General features: G+C 39.4%; 1 protein-coding gene and 1 non-coding gene across 2 annotated transcripts; one reads left to right on the top strand and one right to left on the bottom strand.

The window, feature by feature from the left end:
- The first annotated feature begins 114 nt into the window (after positions 1-114).
- LOC125582218 lies at positions 115-10,759 on the top strand. The gene is made up of 5 exons (XM_048748795.1): positions 115-151; positions 266-939; positions 8,903-9,962; positions 10,044-10,390; positions 10,469-10,759. Exons 1-5 carry the CDS (start codon positions 115-117, stop codon positions 10,757-10,759), a joined length of 2,409 nt encoding a protein of 802 aa, XP_048604752.1.
- On the bottom strand, positions 580-686 carry LOC125582563. The gene has a single exon (XR_007320020.1). It is a non-coding gene; the product is annotated as a small nucleolar RNA R71 (small nucleolar RNA).
- Positions 10,760-16,205: the final 5,446 nt, after the last annotated feature.

Raw genomic sequence — 16,205 nt, 5'->3', positions numbered from 1 at the left:
GGTCCAACAAACCTAGTTCCAAGAGTTGAAGACATTAGAGCATTTGAGAGGGAGATTGCAAGACAGAGAAGAGAAGTAGAGCAACAAGCTCACTTGCAAAGGTTGAGGTTTGATATGGAGAATCTGCCTCAAGATGCTGATGCCCAAGGAGGCATTGATCCATGAGCTGATCACTTTCGACCACAGCGCCAGCCACAACATCCACCGCGCCAAGCTCGCGCCATTGTAGCCTATGATCAACCTCACATTAATGGTCATAGGTTAGGAATCAGAGCACCACCAGTGGAGAATAACAACTTCGAGATCAAGTCAGGACTGCTCAACACCATAGAGAACAACAAGTATCATGGTCTTGCTGCTGAAGACCCTTTTGATCACTTGTACAAGTTTGATAAGTATTATGGCTTGTTCAAGACAAATGGTGTTTCTGAAGATGCCTTCAAGCTCAAGATGTTCCCCTTTTCTTTGGGAGACAAAGCACACCAATGGGAGAAGACTCTTCCAAGTGACTCTATCACAGCTTGGAATGAGTGCAAGAGGGCTTTCCTAGAGAAGTTCTTCTCTATCTCAAGGACGGCCAAGATCAGGAATGAGATCTCTAACTTTCAGCAGAAGAACCTAGAGGGCTTTAGTGAAGCTTGGGAGAGGTTCAAGGGCTATTGGTCTCAATGCCCACATCATGGCTTCACCAAGGAGAGTTTCCTTAGTACCTTTTACAGAGGTGCTCTTCCAGAGTTCAGGAGCAGATTAGACACAGCCAGCAATGGTTTCTTCTTGGGTAAAACTGAAGAGGATGCAGAGGAGCTGGTGGAGAACATGGCTAAGAGTGACTCAGTCTACAGTGAGGAGTATGATAGAAGCAACAGAGGTGATGATCAGCACACCAGGAAAGAGCTGAAGTCTCTCCAAGCCAAGTTGGATCTACTTCTTGCAGAAAAGGCTAAGCAGGAGAAGATCACTACAAGAAAACACAGTTTTAGCAAGGAAATTTAACGAGGAAAACTATTCCTCGTGAAATTACGATGACTTAACGATGAAATTGCGAGGAAATAAAGTTTCCTCGTAATGGCCTTGTAAAATACCGAGTAAAGATTTTCCTCGTAGAATCGTCGTAAGTTGACGTGGTTTTTCCGAGAAAAATGTGTTTCGTCGCAAATTCGTCGTAATTTTAGCATGATTTTTACGAGGAAATAACTTACGAGGAAAGAACGAGAAATCCACCAACTTAACACGTTTTTTTTGCCACCAACCTAATTTTTCGTCGTAAATTCCTAGCAAAATTCAACTACCAGATTCGAAAATTTTCTATATATATGGAGGTTTGAACATAATTTTAAGCACACCAACAAGAAAAAAAACGTGAAAAAAATGTCGGGCTTGGGAAATATTTTCGAGTTGCGGAGGTGGATGTATATGCATAGAGATGCTAACGGGAGAGTGACGAAAGAATATCTTGCTGGGTTGGAGCGTTTTATGCATCAAGCAGATTCTACACCGCTCGCCCAAGAAAGCGGTAAAATATTCTGTCCTTGTAGGAAATGTAACAATTCAAAGTTGGCAAATCGTGAAAATGTTTGGAAGCATTTAGTAAATAGAGGTTTCACGCCAAATTATTATATCTGGTTTCAACATGGAGAAGGTTATAGTTATGATCAGAATGAAGCTAGTAGTAGTAATAGCAACTTTCAAGAAGAACCGGTTGATCATCAATTGCATAATGCACATAGTTACCATCAGGAGGATCAGCCGATGGTAGATTATGATAGGGTTCATGATATGGTAACTGATGCATTCGTAGCTCATGATGATGAAGATGAAGAACCTAACATAGATTCAAAAAAGTTTTATGAAATGTTAGATGCGGCAAATCAACCACTTTACAGTGGTTGTAGAGAAGGTCTCTCTAAATTGTCATTGGCTGCTAGAATGATGAATATTAAAACTGATCACAATCTACCTGAAAGTTGCATGAACGAATGGGCAGATTTATTTAAAGAGTATTTGCCGGAAGACAATGAGTCTGCTGATTCTTATTATGAGATTCAGAAACTGGTTTATAGTCTTGGGTTGCCTTCGGAGATGATAGATGTTTGCATCGACAACTGCATGATCTACTGGGGAGATGATGAGAAGTTGGAAGAATGTCGATTCTGCAAGAAACCACGATTCAAGCCGCAAGGAAGGGGACGTAATAGGGTACCGTACCAAAGGATGTGGTACCTACCAATTACAGATAGATTGAAAAGATTGTACCAATCGGAGCAGACTGCTGGAAAGATGAGGTGGCATGCCGAGCATACTCAGACGGATGGTGAGATGACTCATCCATCAGATGCAAGAGCCTGGAAACATTTTAACAAAGTACATCCGAATTTCGCTAGCAATAGCCGGAATGTGTACCTCGGATTATGCACAGATGGATTTAGTCCATTTGGAATGTCAGGGAGACAATATTCATTGTGGCCTGTCTTTCTTACGCCATACAACCTGCCACCGGAGATGTGCATGCAACGGGAGTTTTTATTCTTGACCATATTAATACCCGGTCCGAAGCATCCAAAAAGGTCACTTGATGTTTTCCTACAACCACTGATAAAAGAGTTGAAGGATTTGTGGTCAACAGGGGTGAGGACGTATGACTGCTCAACGAAGAAGAATTTTACGATGCGAGCTATGCTTTTGTGGACCATAAGTGACTTTCCTGCCTATGGGATGTTGTCTGGATGGACTACACATGGGAGATTAGCTTGTCCATATTGTAATGGAACGACAGATGCATTTCAACTGAAGAATGGTAGAAAGACAAGTTGGTTCGATTGTCACCGTCGATTTCTTCCAGTTGGCCATCCGTACCGAAGAAACAAGAATTTGTTTAGGCACAAAAAGGTTGTGAGAGACACTCCTCCTCCATATCTAACTGGAGAACAAATTGAAGCGCAAATCGACTACTACGGAGCTAACGAAACAGTTCGCTGGGGTGGTAATTGGCATGTCCCTCGTAATATGCCTGATTCTTACGGTGTTCATCACAACTGGCACAAGAAGAGTATATTTTGGGAGTTACCATATTGGAAGGATCTTCTTCTGCGCCACAACCTTGATGTGATGCATATAGAGAAGAATTTCTTTGAGAACATCATGAATACAATATTGAATGTCCCAGGGAAGACAAAAGACAACATAAAATCGAGGTTGGACTTGCCGGATATTTGCTCAAGAAGTGAGTTACATATAAAAAGCAATGGCCAAGTTCCCGTTCCAATTTTTAGATTGTCTTCAGAAAAAAAGTCGGTTTTGTTCAATTGGGTGGCATCAGAAGTGAAGTTCCCTGATGGGTATGTTTCAAATCTTTCAAGATGTGTTGAAAAGGGTCAAAAGTTCTCCGGGATGAAGAGTCATGATTGTCATGTCTTTATGCAACGACTTCTGCCATTTGCATTTGCGGAGCTACTTCCAACAAACGTACATGAAGCACTTGCAGGTAGTTTACAATAGGACAATAATATTAAATTGGTTTAGTTTACAATAATAGTATTTGACTAACAATGTGTTTAATTGTTTTTGGAATAGGCATTGGAGCATTTTTCAGGGATTTGAGCACACGCACTCTTAAAGAAGAAGTCGTAGAACAGCTTCAGGAGAACATTCCTATCTTATTGTGCAACTTGGAGAAGATATTTCCTCCAGGCTTTTTTGACGTGATGGAGCATCTAGCTATCCACCTCCCATATGAGGCATTGCTTCGTGGACCGGTACATTACGGATGGATGTATCAGTACGAGCGAGCCATGAAATATTTGAAGGGAAAAGCAAAGAACCTCGCCAAAGTTGAAGGTTCTATAATTGCTGGAAGTTTGACAGAAGAAGTTTCTCACTTCACATCGTACTACTTTGCGTCAAAAGTACGTACCCGAAGAAGAGCTCCAAGAAGATATGATGATGGTGGCGTTGCGCCCACATATGCAGTTGTTGGTGTTCCAGAAATCTTTAGCCAGATTGGACGACTTGGTGGGAAATCAAAACAGGTTTGGTGGTCGAGTGAAGAAGACGCTCATAGTGCACACACCTATATTCTACTCAATTGCGAGGATCCATTGATGCGTTATTTTGAAAGGTAACTTAAATTGAGTATACATTATATAATTGAGAGAGATTAATTCATGTAAAATGTGAATTTACAGCATGTTTGTTTCACAAGTCAAAGAAACATTTCCTGGTATATCCACAAGTGACGTAGACAAAAGAAAAGATCAACACTTTGTTAAGTGGTTGAAGAATCAGGTATTAATCAAATACTTTTAAAATTTTCATACATGAATGATTTGTATTTCAACGTTCTTTTTATTTTTAAATAGGTTGATTATGACGACGATGCAGATTATCCTAAGTGGTTACACGAAGTAATTCAATCTCCACTTGTAAAGGTCACCACATCACAGATGTATTTCACACGAGGCTATACTTTTCACACATATGAGTATGGTAAACAGCGGGCAACCAGTAACTATGGAATTTGTGTGAAAGGAGAAACAGATTTCTACGGAATCTTGACGGAGATTATTGAAGTCGAATTCCCAGGGATATTGAAGCTAAAATGCGTCCTCTTCAAGTGTGAATGGTTCGACCCCGTCGTCAATAGAGGTGTTCGGTTGAACAAATTCGGTGTAGTAGATGTCAACGGTGGCCGGAGGTACAACAAATTCGAGCCCTTCATCTTAGCTTCACAAGCAGACCAAGTTAGCTTCCTTCCATACCCACGGATGAGAGAGTCGGGTATAAATTGGTTAGCCGTGATCAAAGTTACACCTCGAGGACGAATCATCGTAGGAGAAGAACCACCATTGCAAGAAGAACAAATAAATGAAGTTCATGAACCTGAACAAGAAATTGATGACATCCTTCTCATTGATCCGCATAATCACGAGTATGAAGATCTTACCGAAGATCCCACGGAGGAAGCTGTTGAAGACGAGTTTCATGTAAATGATGATGTTTCAAGTGATGACGAGAATGTCGATGAATCCGATTAATGTATTTCATATTTGTATGAGTTTGATTTATTATATATAATTAAAGATAATGGGAGTTTATTTATAAATAAGATATCGACATTAATTATAAGTAAAGGAATTGTGTTTTTATAATTTTCGGTTTGGATTAGAATGAATTGCTTGAGGTTAAAGGATAGAAGTGTTTGATATATGAAGTAGAAGATAAAGAAGATGTGGTTTGGGATTTGGGGTTTCGTTTTAGGGGTTTAGAGACAGTCGTCGTACTTTCCACGTTATCTCACGGGAATTTTACGACGATTTATAATACATTACCTCGCATATTCCACGGTAACAGTAAACGTCGTAAGAGCCTCGTTAACTTACGTGGACTAAGAGACGATTTATAATTAAAAAAGCGGACCTCGCTTATTCCACGTAAGACCAAAACGTCGTAAGAGCCTCGTTAACTTACGTGGAATGAGCGAGGTTAGCTTTTTTATTTTACTTTTCGTCGTTAATTCGTCGGTAAATATAAACCCTAAACTAAAATGAAACCCAAATCCCTAAACCCCAAATGTGCAAACCCTAAAACTCCCCATCCTACTTCATATAAACTAAAAAAAAATTAATTTTCAATTTTATATAAACTTAAAAAAAAAAAGAGAAGAAAGATATTGGAAACACATATGACGAGATACGTAAGTGTAGCCCACATAAATCTACATCATTTGTATTCAAATATCTTCTTCTCTTTTTTTTTTGTTTTTAAACCTTTCATATATGATTTGTAGCGTGTGTTTGATTTGTTGTGTGATATGTCAAATTCAAAATTTGTAAAATTGTTTTCCAACGTATTAAACCTTTCAAATTCAAAAAAATATATATATTGAAGTTAAAGGGTTAGAAATATATGAAGTATAAGATAAGAAATATAAGAAAGATAGGGTTTGAGGTTTGGAGATAAGAAAGATAGGGTTTGAGGTTTGGGGTTTAAGATTTTAGGGGTTAGCAAAAAAAGCCTCGCTATTTGCACGTAAAATCGATGATAAAAACAAAAATCGTCGCAAGAACGACGTTAAATAAAACACGGGCCTCTGTATATCCTCGTTAATTTGCTTGGGCCTTGCGACGAAACGAAAGACGGGCCCACGTAAAATCGATGATAAAACAAAAATCATCGCAAGAACGACGTTAAATAAAAGACGGGCCTCTGTATATCCTCGTTAATTTGCTTGGGCCTTGCGACAAAACGAAAGACGGGCCTCTGTCTTTCCTCGTTATTTTGCGACGAATTTTCGACGAACACTAATCCTATATATAGGCGAAACCGCAGCCCTCTTCATTTCCTCTCTAATTCCTCTCTACAGCCTCTCCATTTCCTCTCAACATGGTAACTCTCTTTCCTCTCTAAGTAGTTTAGGGAATTTAGATTAGGTGGTTAGTTTAGGGAATTTAGTTTACGAAATTAGTTTACAAAATTTAGGTTTCCTCATTTTATTAATTACGTAGTTAATACTGTTCATAATTTTTTATTTACTCTTGACTTTAATTTAGAAATTTAAATTTTGCAGACTATTCGTAGACACCAGCGTAGTGCTCACTACTCGCAGATGTTCGGTCCACCGGGTAGTCGGTTAGACCCGCCTTCACTTCCCGGTTCTTCTTCAGCTCCCGGTTCTTCGGGTCAGCAGGAGACCGTCCCCGAGACTCAATCTTCTCAGAGAGTCTCGCCTTCTTCTACGGCATCGCCATCAGTTCCTCATGTGCCTCCTCCGGTAGCTCCTCCTCCGATGCCAGCTCCTCATGTGCCTCCTCAGATGCCCGCCCATCAGGTTCATGCTGATTTGATGGTGCCAGCGAGTTGTCCTTACTCTCAGTACACTGTTGAGGACATTCTCGGTTTGCCAGGCAGAGAAGGCTTACCGATCATAGACCCCGACCGACCTGAAGGAACACTTTGGTATGTATGTTACATTTATTTTTTAAAATTCATTTGTGACTTTAATAAATATTTAAAACTTTGAATTTGTTTTTTTTTTCCAGGTTTGGGGTTGATAACTGCCTTGCAACAGAAGTAACCGAGACGATTAAAGGTTACTTCTCCATGGCACATCCCAACTGGAAATCCACTCCGATCTACATCAGAAGGACGTGGTTCAAGATTTACGCTGTAAGTTTTTACAATTTATTCCTGATTTATATTTTTTTAAATTTTATTTTTCTAAACTAATTATTAATATTTTTTTTTTTGCAGCAAAAATTTAATTGGTCCATGGGGGTCACTGAGAAGGTGCGGAAAGAGTTTATCGACAAGGCGAAGAAACGTTTGTTGGACACGGTCTCCAACTGGAAGGGTGACTGGATCGTGAAGGGCTATGAGCGGGGCAAACCCACAACCATCACCACGGACGTGTGGGATGGCCTCATCCGTTACTGGAGGGATCCTGATGCCATGAGAGTCGCCCAGTCTTGCTCCGCCTCCCGTAACTCGGTAGATGAGCACGGCCACAGGGCGATGCAACATAGTACGGGCCAAAAGCCACACGCCCGCGTCCGTTTGGAAATGGTACGTAATTTAAATATTTAACTTTTTGATTTTTAATATATATATATATATATATATAATAAAAACTTTCTTAACTATTTTTAGGCCAAGGAGTTGGGACGTTTACCGACTCTTATGGAACTTTTCGATCGGACCCACAAGAACAAGGCGGGCGCATTTGTAGATGAGAAGTCTGAGAAGATCTACAATGATGTGGCAGCTCGTATTGACGAGCGTGAGACCCAGCTGGCGCAGGAGTCCGCCGACGGATCACCCGTCGTCTTATCCACAATAGAAGTGGATAGAATTTACGAGGAGGTAAATTTTATATAAATTTTTTATTAATTCCATTTTACTTTAAAATTTAAATTTTAATATATATTTTATTGTTTTTTAAGGTCGCTCCCAAGAAAAAGGGACGTGTGTTGGGGATTGGTTCCGTCAACGATGTTCCGAGAGCGACTTCCTCTTATGGCCAGAGACGGGATGATGAAGTCTCTCAGCTGCGCGACGTGTTGGAGACGACACAACATCAGCTGTCGTCGACACAAAACGAGTTGGCCTCGACAAAATCGTCGTTCACAGCTCGTATGACTGGTCTCGAGAACTTCTTGGACGTCATAGCGGCCACAAATCCGGAATGGGAGGCCATGTTCAGGACCATGAGACAACAAAACCCCATTCCAGGCGAGACATCCGTGCAAGTCAACGAGGAAGATCTCTCGAGAAGGAGCGAGGAATTCTACGACGCGGCAATGCAGCATTAGTTTTTTTTTTGTTATTGTATTTTAAAATTCAAAACTTATTTATATATTATATAATTTCATTTTAATTCGGCCAAAAAAAAATTTTCTATTCGATTTAATTTCAATTAAAATTTTATTAATAAATTAAATAAATATAATTTTTATTTATAAATTCAGTAAATAGAAAACAAAGTAATTGCATCGCTAATTCCCGATGTATTAACGAGGAAAATTAACGACGAAATATCGAGGAACAATTAACGAGGATTTTACGTGGATTTAGTTACGATTCTATTACGACGAATTGTTTTCGTGTTCCTTACGTTTTTATTACGACGAATTTATTTAGAGGTTTTTGCGGGTCTTTTACGACGAATCATTTACGAGGAAGCACAACGACCGCGTTACGTGGAAACCCCACGTGGTCTTTATGACGAAAACTTAATTCTTCTTTACGAGGAAAATATAACCTCGCTAATTGACGAGGAAATGGCGACGAATCTTCTCTTACGACAATCATATAACGACGAAACGCCTTTCATCGCAATTTCCTCGTAAGTCTTCTTTTCCGAGGAAATAACGACGATTTTGGCCGTCGTTAAATTTGTGTTTTCTTGTAGTGGATGAACTTTGTTGGTGACCAGAAACAAGAGGCACCTCCAGTGATCAATGAGGTTGATGGTTTAGAAGGCCAAGAGGAGTTGTGCTTCATCAATGCTAATGGCACATGGTACAAGAAAGAGCCCAACTTTCAGTACCAAAACAACTACCAGCAAAGGCCACTCTACAACAATCAGCAAGGAGGTTACCAAGCCAACCAGTCTCCTCAGACTCAAGGAAGCTCTTCTCAAGTTCAAGCTCCAGATTCAAGTGTGGATTCTATGTTCAAGCAACTCTTGGAATTTCAGGCCAGAAATGAGAAGACCATGATTTATGAGTTCAAGAACATCCATGCAAAGATTGATGGAAACTATTCTGACCTCAACAACAAGTACATGCAACTTGCCTCTCATCTCAAGGCTTTGGAGAGTCAAGTTGCTTCTATGCCTTCATCCTCCAAGCAGCCAATGGCGTCTCTACCAGGGAAACCAGAAAAGAACCCCAAGGAGTCTTGCAATGTTGTCTTCTCCACTACTTCTCCAGAGATTGAGCTGAGTGATCATGAGAAAGAAGAGGATGAGAATGAAAGACTGGTATTTGGAACTGAGTTTGGGGAAGTTGAGAGATTTGTTGTGGCAACAGCTGAAGCACAGATTGTGAAGGACGCTGCTAGGAAGGTTGAAGCAACGAATCTGCAAAGAGCTGAGCACAAGGCTGAGAAACAAGTTGAGAAGAGAGCTGACAACAAGCTGAAAAAGGTTAAGCTAGAGGAAGCCACTGAGGTTGAGCTATCACCCTATGATAAGCTTCCTTTCCCCCAAAGAGTTCTCACCAAAGCTCAGAAGAAGGTGCTCTCCAAGTTCAGGAAAGATCTTAGTGATGTTGGGGTCAGGCTTCCAGAAATCTCGGGTATGCGTGAAGCTCATGTCCAGATGATGCTCATCAACGACATTCTAGACCACCAAGCTGAAGTGGCCGAGCTTTTGGACATCTCCATTACGAAGATTGATCCACCAATCCCTCCAAAGTCCCTCCTTACGCTTGAGTCTCAAGGGATGTTCACCTTGCCTTGCTACCTTGGTAAGCTCACTTTTGATGATGCTCTTGTTGATTCTGGTGCAAGTGTGAATGTGATCTCAATGGAGATGATGAAGAGTCTAGGGATTGAGAGCATGGAGCCAAACACATCTTCCCTACAGTTTGGAGATTCCTCTTCTACAACTCCTATTGGTCTCATCAAGGACTTCACTTTGAAGATTGGAGCATGCACCATTCCTATAGACGTCACTGTTCTGAAGATGGCAACTGAGAAGAGAGTCCCATTGATCCTTGGCACTCCATTCCTTACAACAGTAGGAGCTTGCATAGACTTTTCCAACAAGAAGGTCACACTTGTAAATGTGAACAAAGATGTCTCCTATCCACTACAATCACCAAAGATGATTGCTGAGTACTGTGGAAGAATCACTTGTGGAGCATCCTCCATTGAGAAGACCAAGGCTGAAGGGGTTGGTATTAAGAAACAAGGTCTTGCTGGAGAGTAATCTAAAGAGCTGTGTGATGAGCACTTGGAAAGTGCTACAAAGGAGGAGGTGAGTAGAGCCACAAAGGCTGCTCATGGCAAAAAGAAGATGATGAAAGAACATTACCCTCCACCTCTTGATATAATGCCACACACTCTTACTCTTCACCCAATGAAGTTCAAGGATGGAGCTATTGAGTACAAGATCAAATGCAAGAGAAAGTCTACACCATTCTCAAGTGCAAAAGCCATCATCACTTCACCGCTCCAAGATGATCCAATCAAGCTTCAAGAGCTTCTCTCTCAAGTCCTCACCATCACTCTTGAAGGTGGGAAAGATCCTCCTGTTGATTAGCCAATTGGAAGGAAAGTCAAGCTAGAGACTTAAAACGAGCTCACTTGGGAGAAGTCCCATGGTATCCTTTGTATATATCTTTTTTTTTGCATTAGTGTGTTTGAATAAGCTTAGAGACAAGTTTGGGGGAATTCTAAAAAATTCCCAAAGGTCATGTCGAAAATTCCAAGGTGACAACAAGTCCTCCCTCCTCATTTTCCTTCTCTTATGACAGCCAACTTCAAGTAAGTGCATTCTACCTTTTTAAATACTTAGTTATCATGTTTATGTATTTCCCTTAGATCTCTCCGTTGAGTTTATTCTCACACAAGAGACTGTGTGAAGTATGTTTGGGGGAGAGTCTACTATCTCACATTTTGTTTTGTTTTGTTTACTTGTCATTAAGTCTCATGCATTGCATTGTGAATAATTATTTGCATAGAAAATCCACAAAAATTGAAAAATTTCGAAAATCACAAAAATAAGCATTTAGTTGCATCATTTGCATCTTTAGGATTGAGTCTAGAAGCATTTAGATTGCATTCATGCATTGGGAGAAACCTTGTAAAGAACACATGTCTAGAACTCAATTTGACATCCTAGCTAAACATATCAAGTAGCTTAAGCATCTTTTGAAAAAACTTGTAAGCTTCGAGCCTTGAAAACTCTTCTTAAAACTTGTTTGCTTGCTTGATATGAGCATTGTTCTTAAAATCAGCTCCAAACTGAACTTGGCTTGAATGAACTTAATCTCTCTTGCATATGGGCACTTGTATACTTGATCATGGATCTCATACACATTTGGGTTATCTTATTCCATTATACTAATTTTTGTTAACCCAAATGACACTCCATACCCTACAACCCTAACCATTCTTTGAGACCAAACATTGAATTGCATGAGTGAGGCCTCTTTTGATAGCTTGTCATGTGCAAAATCTTGAGAGTATTGGAGGCGACATAGATTTGTTCTCATCTCTTGCTAGCAAAATGAGCTAGCATTTGGGGATGGTGAGAGGGGTTTTATGTGTTCTAAATGTTAATATATTGGGTTTGGAGAGTGAGAAAGATGAGAAAGATGAATAAAAGAGTGTCATTAGAAAAGAAAACTCTAGGGAGAAAAGAAAAATATGAAGCTCTAGGTTATGTACAAAAGAACCTTCCCCCTTAAAAAAAAAAAAAAAAAAAAAGAGAAAAAGAATCAAAGAGAAAGTGGGGAAGAAAATGAGAAAGAGTTAGAGTTAAGTGTTGTAAAGAAAATGAATTAAAATCCCTAGTTGGTTGAGTCAAAAGAAAAAAAGAGTTGTTCATTGGGCGAGTGATGTGAGTGGGTTTTATTTTGGTTTTGAGATGATGATAAAAAGGTAGAACTTGTAATCACTTAGGAAAATAGTAGAATGATGAGAATGAATCTATGTATGCATGAGTTGCTTCTAATCTAAGATAAATTTTGCATAATGATCAAGTTCCTTGTTCTTGAGTGATAACCACCTTGGAATAATAACATTTGAATCCTTCTTTTCATTCATATTAGACAATTGCTTACCTAGCCAAATGATTGAGATCATGTGCCAATTTGTGAGAATTCACCTTGTGTGTGTGTGTGAATCAATGTGAGAGCTGGTTGAAGGAACTTGTTAGTTGATGAGTATTGCAACTTGAGTAGAGGCATAAGAGTATGGATAGGCCTAGAGAAGCTAGAGTATAATAAGGGAGTTGCTCATGGTATTTGCTATGTTTTCTTTGGGATGTCATATTGAAGGCTAGAAAGTGTTTCTTTTGGCTAAGCTCCCATCTTTATATCTCTCCTTCTTGAGTTTTTGAAAAGTTTACTTGAGGACAAGTAAATGACTAGTGTGGGGGAGTTGATATCTCATGATTTTAATAAGTTTTAGATTCATCTTTTAGCTTATTATGATCATTTTAGGTTGCATTTAGGTCTTTGTGTTGCATTTGCATATTCATTTGCATATCATAGGGGTTGGAATGCTCATTTGGAAGTTTGGGGAGAAATTCAAGGGTTAAATTGCACGTTTTAGAAGTTTTGAGTCCACTGTGACGTTAACAAGAATCCAGGGACCAAGGTTGCAAATTTGGAATATTTGCTTGGGCTAAATCGCATGATTAGAAACTCTGGGGTTGATTCGGGTGGACCTTTCTGCACTTTTGATAGTTTTGGGGTTGAAAAGTAATTATCCAAAGGTCCAAGGACCAGATGTGCAAAAATGGCAAAAATCACCATTGTTTTCTTCTCCACCTCGATCCCGATAGTGAGACTCGATTCCGGTGACGACGGAGCACGGCAATGGAGGATTTGTGGTTCAACGGAGGCGCAATGGTTGGGACGAGGCTCAGAGCAAGCGGCGGAGATGGAGACACTGACGCCACGGAGGAAGCTTGATCGCGGCTCGGAGGAGACTGATGCGACGACTCCCGATGGCGATTCCGGAGCTTCCACGGCGGCGATTCTGAGCACAGCCGCGGATTCTTGACGACGATGGCGTGAATCGTTGATTTGAGCTTTGATATGCGACGACGATTGAAGCTCTCGGCCATGACGAAGCTTGAAGAGACGACTTCCGCGAGTTGTAGCCATGGCGGAAGAGAGACGACGAGGACGAAGGCTCACGCGGGTTGAGCGACTCAGGAAGTTGTACCCGCACACACGAAGAGAGACGAAGACGACGAAGGCTCACGCGGGATGAGCGACTCGGGATTGCGAACCCGCACACACGAAGAGGAAGAAGTCACGACGTCTCGACTCGGGGTGGGAGACGCGGGGAACCGTACCCGCGCGCGTGAAGTTGGAGCTGCTCGACGTCAAACGCGGGATAACCAACTCGGGTTGTAGCCCGTGATTTCTACCCGAGTCGCGTCTTTGCCTTAGTCGAAATTTAATATTTTTAAACGGCTTTTTAGACTTTTTAATGGAAACCATTAGGTTTACCAAGAAAATATAAATACTCTTGTAATCCCAAAGTGAGATATATCTTGTTTTCTATCTAATCAAAAGCCACTTTTGGGAAAAAGATCTATTCTTGATCATAATTTCTTATCTTTGCTTGATTATCTTGCTCTCTAATCATGTTTAACCTTGAATCACCAATGGTTTTGGGGTTATTCATGTCTATTAGTGAGTAGACTAATCTTGGATTCATGGGCTAGGGTGATTAAGGGTGATTAGAGAAGATCTAGGGTCTTTAGTGTTAGATTTACTTGTTTCCTTACTTGTTGAGGGTTCTCAATGCTATTTTAGTCTTGATCATACTAAAATAGATCTCTAGGCATTTCCTGCCCACAAGGTGTATGATGAAATGCCTGAACCAACTCTTCAATGCTTTTAGCTTGCTTTACCTAAGAGATTAGTTGCTAAATGAGTTAAGATTGCTATTGGACTTGTTCTCCATGTTTGCTTTAGTAACATTCAACCTAAGAGATTAGATACTTGAATTGCTTTACCAAAAGAACATTCATCTAGAGATAGAGCTTGTTTAGCTTAGTGTCTAGGCATAAGAAAAATGTTTGATTGATACCTTGCCACCCTTAGATTGGATCTACATCACCCGAGATCAAATGCCTAGCCCCATGAGTCCTCATGCTTCATATTGAGAAAGAAAGATCATTACTTTATTGCATTAGCTTATTAGTTTTTAGTTCATACCATCTTTAAAACCGGATCGCACTTAGCTTAAGCATGAACTTGCATTCCCTTTGCTTTAGAATCACCTAGGATTGATTCGACAATCTTTTATACTACATTGATTTGATCTTGGACCCTTGAAAAGTCCTGCATCAGTAAGTCGTCCAGGATTTTATTCCGAGATTCTGGTCAAACCTCGTAAATCCTGGACGACTTACATGTAAGTCGTCGGACGGACGACTGAATTGTAAGTCGTCTATATATAATTAAATATTAAAGTTTTATTTTTCAATTGTAAAACTAACCTATGACGACTTAATTGTAAGTCGTCGAGTTTTAATAAATTATTGATATTTCAATTTTTCACCAGACGACTGAAATGTAAGTCGTCCAGGAAAGTCAAACTTCTGAAATAATCCAGTCAAATGCAAAACTAACCTATGACGACTGAAATGTAAGTCGTCTAGCATTTTTGGAGTTTTTTAACCAAACAAAAGTAGACGACTTATTTTTCAGTCGTCTCAGATAACAGATTTCAAAGTCAATTGCAAAAATAACCTCTGCGTTGACCAGACGACTTATATTTTAGTCGTCTGGAAGACTTAGATTGAAGTTGTCCGCGTCGATCTTTAATAAAATTTCGTTTTCTTTGTTCTATGTTTGCTAATGTGTTTTATTTTGACTTTTTCAGATGATGCGTCAGTTACATGCAGTGTATGGAGAATGGTTGTTGAAAGATGGATGCTGGAATTTTGTGGTTGATCATTTAAAAGGAGCGAGAATGTTATTTTTGAGTGAAGGTTCGACACATGCTGATCTTGTTGCAATGACTCAAGAAGATTATAACCTGGACATGAACACAGAGTCTGTGGAGTTAACCTACTCATTACAACAGAGTCTTTGTAAAATTTTAATTGCAAAAATGACCTAAATAGACGACTTCTCTGGAAGTCTACTAGACGACCTCCGTGGATGTCGTTTGCGTCAATGTTTAATAAACTTGCATTTTCTCTAAAACTATAAAGACTTTTTAACATTTTCTTGTTAATTCATGTTTATTAATGAGTATTTGGGCTACTGAATGAATTTTATAACTTAATTGGTGATATTTATGATGTTACCAACATTCACGTAAATTAAAGTTTCTAACTGATCCGAGAAGACTTCCGTGGAAGTCTTCTACGCTAGTTTTTAAGTCTTCTACGCTAGGTTTTGAATAAATTGTATTTTTAAGAGTGATAAGTAACTTCAAGATATGTAAAACTCATATTTTCAAAATATGTTTTCTCCCTTACTTTTACTAAATTTGACTAAGTTTTTCAACACAAACTTATAAAAAATATGATATGCTTTGACTAGTTACTATTGTTTGTTTTCATCTCTTAAGTATTATTGTTATAGACACTAATGATGATTATTGTTATGAGTTGGAATAAGGGTTAAAATGCTTCTTAAAATGTTGTATCAATATGAAGCTACCAACGTTCTTGTTTATTAAAATGAGAAAAAGGCCATTGGAGTTTATTATTGCATATGAGAGATCCAAAGATAAGAAAAAGGCTATTGAAGTCTATTATTTCATTGATTCGTAAATGTGTAAATACATTGTTAGCACATGTATTACATCTTGGGAAACATTATTACTGATTTTACAAAAAATTCACAACTAAAAGAGTAGACATGCAAATTACAAAACAGACCACAAACAAAACTATTATAGATCATTCCTCTACAAAGACAAGCTTGGACTCCACTTGATATGGAAGAAGACTTCGTCAGAAGAATTCCAGGAAGTCTGGAAGTCGTCTGGAAGACTTCTTGGAAGTC

This window comes from Brassica napus, chromosome C2, assembly GCF_020379485.1.
Source record: "Brassica napus cultivar Da-Ae chromosome C2, Da-Ae, whole genome shotgun sequence".
NCBI classification, from domain to species: Eukaryota; Viridiplantae; Streptophyta; class Magnoliopsida; order Brassicales; family Brassicaceae; genus Brassica; species Brassica napus.
The sequence above is the reverse complement of the archived record's forward strand: the minus strand, read 5'-3'. Positions and strand labels throughout refer to the sequence as shown.